Raw genomic sequence first — 10,608 nt, 5'->3', positions numbered from 1 at the left:
CTCTCCTGTGGGGAGGAGTCTGAAATCCTGGCGCTTATGCTATTGGTTAGTACAATGAGTCTGTGACCTTGGGCAAATAATTTCATGAGACTTGGCTGGGCCTCGGCGACCTTCACCTGTAAGGAAAACTTTACCCAGCAACTGCTTCACGTCATTCCCAACTTGCACATGCCTTGCACAAAAAGTAAACAATTCTACGCCCAGAGAGACGAATCCGAAGGTCGTGGATCCCCAAAGAACCAACCTATTCCGCGCCAACCTGCTGACCTCGTTACCTAAAACGACCACTGACTGTGAGCCCAGGCTCTGCCCCAGGGGCCTCCACCGCTGCGCCCCGGGCAGCGACCCGCCCCCTCCTCGAAACCCGCACGAAGTCTCGCCCCATCGCCCTCTGGGAGATCAGCGAGGGGAGCGCCCGTCCCGGCGGAAGACGCGAGAAACCTTCCCACTCGCGTCAGTCCTCGCCCGGGAAACCCTCAACCGCCCGGGCTCCCTGGATCCGCACAGCCCAGCGCCCGGGCCGCCGACTCACGCGCTTTCCGGCAGCCGCCGCCACCGCCGCAAAAGCCTCGGGCCGCTCGGGCTCCTCGCGACGTCAACCGCGCAGCCGGGCGGCGGGGGTGGGGAGACCTGTCAGGAAGGGGGCGGTGCCGACGGGAAGAACCCCAGCGCGGTTGCGCCGACCTGGGGCGCGAGGGGGCGGGGCCTGTCGCCTTGACAACCCGGGAGCGTTTACTCGCCCGGCTGGGAGCTGGGACCCGGAGGTGGCGGGGGTCGCTGCTGGCCGCAGCATGGTGAGCGAGCCAAGGGCGGGGGCCGGCTGAAGGGGCGAGCGCTGGTTCTGCTCCAGAGGGGTCAGGGCTCATGTTAGAGGGGGCGGGCGGGCTCCGGACAGACTCAGACTGGGGGGGGTCTGCCTCTCCTCCTTGCCGGCGGGGCTCGGGTCACGCGAACAGCGGGGAGTCCCGAACCGGTGTTGGCAAAGCGGCGGTGGCCGCGGGTATCCTACACCTCACTGCCGCTAAACGTAAAATTTGGTCCCAACTTTCAATAACAGACTTTCCCATTAAATTGCCCTTTTACCGCAACTTGGCGGAAATGAGCCTTTTTATGGTAACTCAGCGTTTAATTGAAAGCTGGTGCAATTTATTCCGCTTTGAAAAATTATTTTATATGATTCAAAGAAAAAACGACAACGCACAAGGCCAAGCTGGCGAGGATGACTTTACTCAGGGGCCGCTCTTCCAAGGAGAGAGAATTCAATTCCCTGGAAATAAAGGACAGCCGACTTTTTAAGTCCTGGGGGAGGGTTGGCTGAAAAGCCTGGAAGACGGTCAGGGGGGTGGGGATTTATTGAGGTTAGGTGAGTTTAGGACAGTTTGGTTCACCGAGATGGGTGAGGGATTTACCAGGTGTGATTAGGAACACCGGTTCGGAATTTTTCCCTTTTGAGATAATTGGGCTACCTAGAATCTGGCCACCTAGGCCCTGGAGTAGCCAGGGTTAGGGGAGAGGGGAGGAGGAGATCGGGGATGAGTTTAATATTTAGATATTTTCTCTCTCTCTCTCTCTTTTTTTTTTTTCCTGCAGTCTGAGTAGTTTTTCTCTGCCTTCCCGTGGGCTGCGCGGTTAGTTACAAGATAGGGCAGGACTGGTAGCGGGTAGAGGCACCAGGAGTAAGGCTGGCAGCTGGGTCAAGAGGAAGGAAAACAGTGTTGCTCAGTGGTCTTGTTTGGGGCTCTGAATTGTGATTCACGGTGCTTAGACTGCCCTGCATTTATTAAATATCATAAAGTGTCTCCTTTTCCTTTTTCTGCCCCAGCTCAACAGTCACATTTTCTCCAAATAGACAGGCCAACATGTAGCTATGCCATTATCTCCCTGGTCATTTTCTCATATGTAATTTCCATCAAGATTTCTTCTCATTAAAACCAGAGGTAGTGGAGAATGTAATTACTTAGTTAATTATTAATCAATTAAGGAAAAAGATGGAGTGCATTCTTTGTGCTTGGAACTGGACTGAAGCTAAAGGAAGATGACTATGGAAGCCGTGGTTATGGGAGACAACAAAACAAATTGATCACAATACGCTTTATAACTGTAACAATTGAAGTGTATATCATGGGGTAATCTAAAATAGGAAGTGAAAATCGGAGGGAAGAAAGATGGTGTTTAAGCTGTCTTAATATGCATTTGAGTTTACCATTAGTGTTGGGGAACAAATACAAAGTGGAGAGGGTTTCCGGCCAGGAGAACAGAATGCTAGTGGTCTTTAAGCAGAATTAAGATTGATAAATTGGAGAACAGTCAGCACCTGTTTGTTACTCTCCCCTGGGTTATTTAGGTTTCTTCCTCTTGGATCCCTTTACAGTATTTCCCGAAGTGTGGTCCTTGAGACATTTGCTTCTAGTACACTGGAGTACTTGTTAGACTTGCAGGTTCCTGGAACCCATTCCAGATCTACTGAATCACAAGGAGGTTGAGGAGGAAGATGTGTACACTTTGAGCCCCCCAGATATTCATTTTTAGCAGGCCTCCCATGTGACTCTTAGGGCCTCCACTTTGAGGACTACTGCAGTACGTGATGGTACGTCTGGTGGTTTACAGCAGGGCTGAGGATGTGTCCTCACCGAAGCTCATACTCAAAAGCAGTGTGTACGACAGTCAGCCCATCTTTGAAACGCGGCTACTGGACAATGGGGCAGTGCTGTTGACAAAGTCTGCCGCACAGTACTTATTTCAAGATGGAAATATATTAACTTTAATTAATAGCAAATATCATAGTAAAAATAGAACCCAAATGTATTGTCTCCAGCACTGCAGTGCCTTGTATGAAAATCATTAATAAATAGCTGTTAATGAATTAATGAAATACATGCAACTCGTCATGAAGATCTGATATACTGAATTGTTAATTTTTACATTTATATATACAGAAATGTATGGCTTGGACCAGCTTTTCTCATGGATAGCTCTTTCAGTGTGGGAAGTGTCTAATCTCATAGTCACAGATATACAAATCCCTACCAGAAATAAGAGACAGGTGGGCCTAATCAGGAAATTACAAGTGGTGGTATTGAAAAATATTTGTAATTGTAAATTTTTATTTTAATACCACAGTTTACAAAATAATTTCCAGAAAATGCAGATCTGATTTAAAATATACTGCTTAAAGAATCTTCATTTTGTTATGGCCTTGCCAGCTTTAAATAACTGATTCCTTTTCTATAAAAGTCAATCTAATTGTACTGGAAGGTTATTTCTTTATGAGATCATTCCTACACCTGCAAATTTGTCATTAGTACCAATAATTAGTCAATGATTTCTTGTTCTTTGAAAATCATTTAATCTAATGTCTTCTTGCCTGATACTCTATTTAGTGATAGGACATTTCTTCAAACATGGACTATTGGTTGATTCATCATAAGAAAAAGTTTAAAGTCTATTTATAAAAGATGCTTCCATGAATGAAATATCTTAGTTTTTCTAGATTTGTTTGTACTTTTGTCTGAATAGGTTAAAAAAACACCACCACCATTTTATTTTGGAATAATTTTAGATTTATAGGAAAGTTGTAAAGATGGTACAGAGAGTTCCCTATGCCCCTTACCCAACTTCCCCTAATTTTTAGCATCTTATATTACCATCATGCTTTGGTTAAAAGTATCTGAGTTCTTTTAAAGACTTATCAGGTTTTGTTCTTTTTTCCTCCAACTTTTAGGGTCCCAAAGCAAAAAAGGTGGGTAGAAATTATTTTCTCAAAATAGTTTCCTAAGCACTTAGGTTATACCAACAGAATTTTTAAATGTTTTTCTAATTAGTCTTTTTATAATTTATAGGGTTTACTAAGCTTACTTTGTAGACATTAATGCATCTCCACAATCATTTATTGGTTTGTCTGGACTTCTATGTTTTGCTTTGGATGGTGAAATCCTAGAAGGCATTCTTTTAAATCTGAAAATTCAGTGTTCCAAATTACTGTGGTGCATAATCATGTACATGTGGGTGCTAAATAAATGCTTTTGGATTATTCTGTTTATAGTGTTGTTTCCCATAGAGAACGGTAAGATTCTTCCTATAAAAATTGAAACCATATACAAGGAGCAAATCACGTGTTAATTATATTATTAATTTTTACTACTATTAATAACAGAGTTATTCTATTTTTAAGGATTATGGTTTCATGATGAAGTGAGTCTTTAAAGGGAATTTATAGTAAGGAAAACACTTCTTTCTGACTTTTTTAAATTTTGGATTTTTTTTTTTGAGGAAAAAACTAATGCATATGGTACAAAATTAAAAGCACTAAAAAATGGAAAATTTCTTTCAACCAAGTCTTTCCCAAAAGAACCACTTGAATCTTTCTATAAATTATCTCAACAGGAAAGGCTGTGTCTACACACATACACACCCACTCACACATACACCCCCCCACACACACACATCCTGTTTCTTTCCACATATGAGAGCTTTCAGTACCTTCCATTTTTACTTATTGTATTAGTCAGCCAAAGGGGTGCTAATGCAAAATACCAGAAATTGGTTGGTTTTTATAAAGGGTATTTATTTGGGGTAGGAGCTTATAGATATCAGGCCATAAAGCATAAGTTACTTCCCTCACCAAAGTCTATTTTCATGTGTTGGAGCAAGATAGCTGCTGACGTATGCCAGAGTTCAGGCTTCCTGGGTTCCCAGGGCTCTAGCTTAAGGCTTCAGCATCAAACTCCAACATCATAACTCCAACTTGACAAACCCTCCAACTCTGTCCTTTGCCATGCCTTTTATCTGTGAGTCCCCACCCACTAAAGTGTGGGGACTCAAAGCCCTACTGGCACAAGAGGTTTACATATAATTCCTTAAGTAAGTAAACCTATGAATCCAATATAATCTAATATGCCCAGAGGAAAAGATCAGTTTACAAGCATAATCCAATATTTTAAAAATTCATCAATAATATCAAACTGCTACACTCTACCCTCTGAATTCCAAAAAGACATTATAATATATTTTTTAAAAACTTAAATTAGTTACAATGCAAGTACTAAATCATATCACAATCAGTTTAAAGAGATACAGTTTGTGCTGGGGCAAAGTCCTGTCTGCTATAGACCTCTGAAACTTACAAAACAGTTCATCTACTTCTAATACACAAATGGACAGACAGGATAAACATTTTCATTACAATAAGGAGAAACTGGGAGAGAAACATGAGTCATGGGTCCTCTACAGTTCAGTAAACCTGCAGGGAATCCTCTGTTTGATTTCAAAGTCTGGGAGTCATTCTTAAGAAGATGGTTTCTTCTCCTTGGGGCCATATGGGGACCTACCCTTTCCTCCGGCTTGCCCAATGGTCTTTTTCTTGGTTCCACCCTCATCAAGCATCTGGGTGTCAACCAAGCTCCAGACCTCTCCCTTCATGAGTGTTGGGGTAATTGCCACACCTTACCCAATTTTGGGTTAGAGTCTTAACCCCCCTAATACAGTGAGATGAAGACAACATTCCCCCTAACCTTTGGCATACAGGCTCAATCCTCTCAGAGCAATAAGTTGACCACCTGGCCTTCCCTAACCTTTGGGGGATGGGTCCACCCCTCTCAGACCTGCGGGCTGCCGACTTTAACCACCCTAATCCTTGGGGAATGTGCTCCACCCTCTCTGTGAACTGGGGCAGCAAAACTCTCCCAGAACATCAAACAGGAACATCCACCTCTTCAACTGCTGGGGCAGACTTACCCTTTCTGTATGCATGGGTGGGGTTCCTCTCTTGGCCCAAGGTGAAGTCTTAATTCCAGATCTCAGCTTCCATGGTTTTCCTCTTAAAGCTGTTTCTCCTTCAATATCTCCTTTCCATTTCCCTTTTAGTTCAAGCTGGCAGTGGCTTTGCTCATAAAACTTTCTCAAAAACTTTGTTGGTTTAGCATGCAGGAAGCAGAGGTCCAAGCCATCAGACAGCAAGACTTTCCACAAGTCTTTCCAACATAACTGCATCTTCAATCTTGATTTACAAGTTTCAAGTCCTCCAGTGAGGCACTTTCATTTGGGAACTTGATTTCCAGAGGCTTGGAATTTCCAGAATCGGTTTTTGTTTTCTTTGTATCTGGCAGTTCAGTCCTCAGCATATCTCTCTCATCTAGCATTTTGCTATAAGCTGCAAGCAGAAGCCAAGCTGCATTCTCTGGGTTTACTTTGGAAATTTCTTGAGTTAAATGCCCAGGCTTGCCATTTTCAAATTCTGCTTTCCATGAAACACCAGGAGTTAATCTTGTTAATTTCCCTGCAACTTTAAAAAACATAGATTGCTTTTCTTCCAGTTTCCAATAATAGTTTCATCATTTACTTCTAAGGCATCATAAAAAGTCTCTTTAGCATCCATATTCTATCAACAGTCTCTTCAAAGCAATCTAGGTTTTTCCATCAAGCATCTCGCAGTTCCTACAAAAAATACCCCTTACCCATTTATAAAACTGTTCCAGCATTTTGATAATTGTGAAAGCACTACTCCACTCTTGGTACCAGATTCCATATTAGCCAAAGGGGTGCTGATGCTAAAAACCAGAAATGGATTGGTTTTTATAAAGGGTATTTATATGGGGTAGGAGCTTACAGATACCAGGCCATAAGCATAAGTTACTTCCCTCACCAAAGTCTATCGTGTTGGATCAAGATGGCTGCCAACATATGCCAGAGTTCAGGCTTCCTGGGTTGCTCTCTTCCCAGGGCTTACTTCTTTCCATGCTTAGGGTTTGTCTCTTCCTGGGGCTCTAGCTTAAGGCTTTGGCATCAAACTCCAACATCAAAAACCCTCCAACTCTGTCCTTTGCCATGCCTTGTATCTGTGAGTCCCCATCCACCGAAGTGTAAGAACTCAATGCTCTCTACTGGCACAAGAGGTTTACATAATTACTTAAGTAAACCTATGAATCCAATATAATCTAATATGTCCAGAGGAAAAGATCAGTTTACAAACATAATCCAATATTCATTTTTGGAATTCATCAATGATATCAAACTGCTACACTCATATTATAGTTCATTACTTCCGGGATACTAGTCTTTTCACATTTTCACAGCTCTGAAATTGAGATATATCTTACAGGTGATGGCATCTTTCTATCATTGTAGGACTAGATTGAGATCCATTTCTTCCAGAGAGGATATTTGCTTCTCTCAGTCACTTGGGATTACTACCAACATGATGCTACTTTATTATTTATTTATTTTCTGATATTACTTTAAATTCTCTGCTTGAGGTTTTTCAGACTACACTGAAAGTGTGAGTTCAAGCTGCAAATCCCCATGAACTGGTCGTGATTTAAATTCTTGGGGAAATTTTTTTTCTTCTATCCAATATCAAGGTTGAGACATGCAGATTTCCTTGCTCTCGATTTTTGTGTATGGGTTCATTTGTCTGTACCTATAACTAGCTGTATCCAAGCACCTCCTGTTAGACTCCCATCTGCGGCATTATTTCCTTTTCTTTGGTAGTAATAAATCAAAGATGTACCTTACATCTGATGACATCTTTGATTCTGTGGAATAAGTATAACCTTAGAGACCTTTATGCTTCAGCACATTGAGATTACTCCTTTTCACAGTTGTCATATTCCATTGAATATGTGTACCATGCTTTTTATGTTTCTATTATTTGCTCCCATAGCAAGGCAGGAATGAATTGTCTTAAAGTCTTTGTAAACATATGGAAGAATATTTACTCATCAGTTGAGCAGTATTGTAGGCATCAAGAAAACAGCAGAAAGCAAGAAAAAGGTCCTTGCCTCGTGAAGCTACAATTTTTGTGGGAAGGGGGAATAAATAACACAATTTCAGATAGCTTCGAATAAGCAGAAAATCAAGTAAAGGCTCAGCGATGAGGGAGGCTGGAGTAATGGTGATGTTCTGTTGTGTAGAGTTGTACTGCGTTGACCAGTGAGCCTGTGAGTGTGACGCTCTTTGGAAATAGGGTCTTTGTAGATTCCTCAAGTTAAGATGAGGCCATACCCTAAATCCAGCATGACTGGTATCCTTATAAAAGATGGAAATCTGGCCACAGTGACACAGATGCCCAGCGAGAATACTACATGGCAAGACAGGCAGAGGTTGAGGCACCTGCAAGCCAAGGAATGCCAAGGACTTCAGCCATCAGCAGGAGTCCCCCTTAAACCTTCAGAGGGAGCATGGCCCTGCTGACACCTGCATTTCAGACCTCCAGCCACCAGAACTTAGAATAAATTTCTGTTGTTTCAAGGCACCCAGTTTGTGGTAATTTGCCACAGTAGCCCTAGGAAACTAGCACAGTGGTCAGGGAAGTAAAATTTGAGAAGAGATCTGAGTGAAGCAATACCTATCGCTGGGGTGGGAAGGGGGGTGGTCAGCATTCTAGGCAGAAGAAACATCTGCAGCAGAGACCCCTAGTTGGGGATGACCTTGTTAAGAACGCCAGTGAGGTCAGAATAAAGGGGGATGGTGGAAACCGAAAGAGAAGATGTCCAGGTGGTAAGCAGGAGCGGTTCAGGTAGGGCCAGAGAGGCCATGGTGCAGTGTTTGGATTTTATCCTGAGCCTGATGGAAGCCTGGAAGGGTTGGAAGCAGAAGGAACGTGATTTGGTTTACATTCTAAAGGGTCCCTTTGACTGCCATGTGGAAATGAACTTCAGGGAAGCAAGAGTAGAAGAAGGAGGACCAGTTAGGTAGCTTTTGCAGTTGTTCCTGGGCAAGGGCATATTGCCTGATGACACAGAAGTCAAGGCCATGACATTGGGAAAAGAAAAAGCTTTAATGCAGGATTGACCAGCATGGAGACAGGAGCCTGACCTGGCTCAAATCTGTCTTCCCAAGTCTAAAGAGCTCACGGTTTTTATGGGATTCAAACAAAGGGACCTGTGGAGATGCTGATGTTATTTAAGTTGGTATATATATAGTTATATACATGTTATATATAAATAGTTAATAGGGTATGTGCATTTGTGGGCCAAGAAGTCCTTGAAAACTGTCAAAAGCCAGCGGGGTAAGCAAGAACTGACTGTAAAAGAGGGCAAGCGTTTGGTTACAGGGTACAACAGAGCTGTAAATCAGCATAGGATAGCAAGTAAAGGCATGGAAATAAGCTAAACAAACTGGCTGTAAATGAGGAGCAAGGAAGGCTTCTGCTTACAGCAGTGTTATAAATCCCTCAGTTAACATAAATTACAGTAATTAAGTCAGCTGTAGTCAGTGGTTACACTATCTCCCCAAGCAGGTCTTTCCTAGTCTATGGCAGAAGTGTTTACTTCTACCTACTTCTGAAAGGCAAGCACATTCTCAGGGCTACACAGAGATTCTCCAAGGGATACAAGGATGCAGAAAATTTTATGGAAATCAATTTCCAGATCATCAGTTTCCATATGTACCCTTTCCTGAGAAAATCTGCCAAGAAATCCTGCCTTTTTCGCCATTCCACAGTCACCCTTCTGCCTTACAAAGCATGAATCTCTCTCATCCATTCTAAATAAAACTGTGGTGCGTTGCCCCAGAGTGTGTGATGTGAACAAAGGGACAACTCAAAACACAGTGTTGGCAAAGCTATCCTTAATCAAGGCACCAGGGCTGCTGCTCACTGTCTTTTTGTAAGTGGTGAAGCATGGCATTAGAAGTATTGAGGTAATCTGAATTCCTATATATTGTAGTGTGGGGTGGTAGGAATGGTGATAATTTTTGTTTAGCAACACTGCACATGAGATTATCAAGCAGTGGTACAAAAAAACCTCCCAGTGTGATTTATTGATAAAACATCCAGACTCTAAAAATAATACCATTAATATTTTAATGAAGAAATATTAGGATATCAGTGAAAATATAAATGAACTTGATATTTTTGTGCAGACCTTCAATTTGCTTTGAAACTTCATATAACAATTTAAATTAGCATTGTTAATTATAAAAGCTGGGAAATTGAGTAAGACTGTAGAAATGGTTGTAATACCTAGTATACTGGTAAAAGATCCATCACCGCATTTATATTACATCAAAGTTGGCTTTCCGGCACCACTGTACTTCATAGAATACGTGAAATAGCAGAAGGTATTGATTAGATTGTGGTAAAATTTGCAGAAGGTAAGTTATGCCTGACAGATTGATGAATATGTAGATGATTTCCAGTTATTCCCAGTTAATAATTTATGACTACTATTCCAGTGAAGAAAATGGCATTGTTAAGGAAATTTTGATATGCAAATTCTTGTTCAGGAATACAATGGTGAAGAGATTTTACAAAATTTTGAGTATTTTTAAAAAACTGATTTTATTAGAATTGCTTGAAAATGGTATCCAAGTACCTCCAGGCGGGGAACTGTGATGAGTGGACAAAAGGAGGGCCCTTATTGCCCATATCTGTACTTTAAATCCTATTTTAATTTAGGAACACTACTGTTTACAGCAAGCTTTTTTCTAAAATTTTGAGTTCCATTGTCTATGGAGCATTCAGTCTTGACATATAAGTGGTATTAAGTTCAGCATGTTGAAGTTCCATCCTTTAGAAGCAATGTATGAGAAAATGGATCAACTCATACCTGGTTCATAATCAAAACTGTGATAGGTTGTGACAAGAACGGGCATGAACACATTTAGCTGAAC

The 10,608-nt window shown here is 41.9% G+C and overlaps 1 protein-coding gene across 3 annotated transcripts in view; it reads left to right on the top strand.

Annotated features, from left to right (window-relative positions):
- Positions 1-646: 646 nt before the first annotated feature.
- Positions 647-10,608, top strand: part of DNAI7 (dynein axonemal intermediate chain 7) — a 77,611-nt gene continuing 67,649 nt past the window's right edge. For 2 of the 3 annotated variants that reach the window (XM_023585046.3, XM_004479932.5), the window contains exon 1: positions 647-794. In XM_023585046.3, coding sequence (XP_023440814.1) covers positions 792-794 — 3 coding nt within the window. In that variant the 5' untranslated portion in view covers positions 647-791. Of the gene's footprint in view, positions 795-3,721; positions 3,740-10,608 lie in introns of all 3 variants that reach the window. The other variant, XM_004479931.5, reaches the window with a different exon arrangement.

Source organism: Dasypus novemcinctus, chromosome 20 (assembly GCF_030445035.2).
Source record: "Dasypus novemcinctus isolate mDasNov1 chromosome 20, mDasNov1.1.hap2, whole genome shotgun sequence".
NCBI classification, from domain to species: domain Eukaryota; kingdom Metazoa; phylum Chordata; class Mammalia; order Cingulata; family Dasypodidae; genus Dasypus; species Dasypus novemcinctus.
Note: the sequence above shows the minus strand (reverse complement) of the source record. Positions and strands in the feature narration are given on the sequence as shown.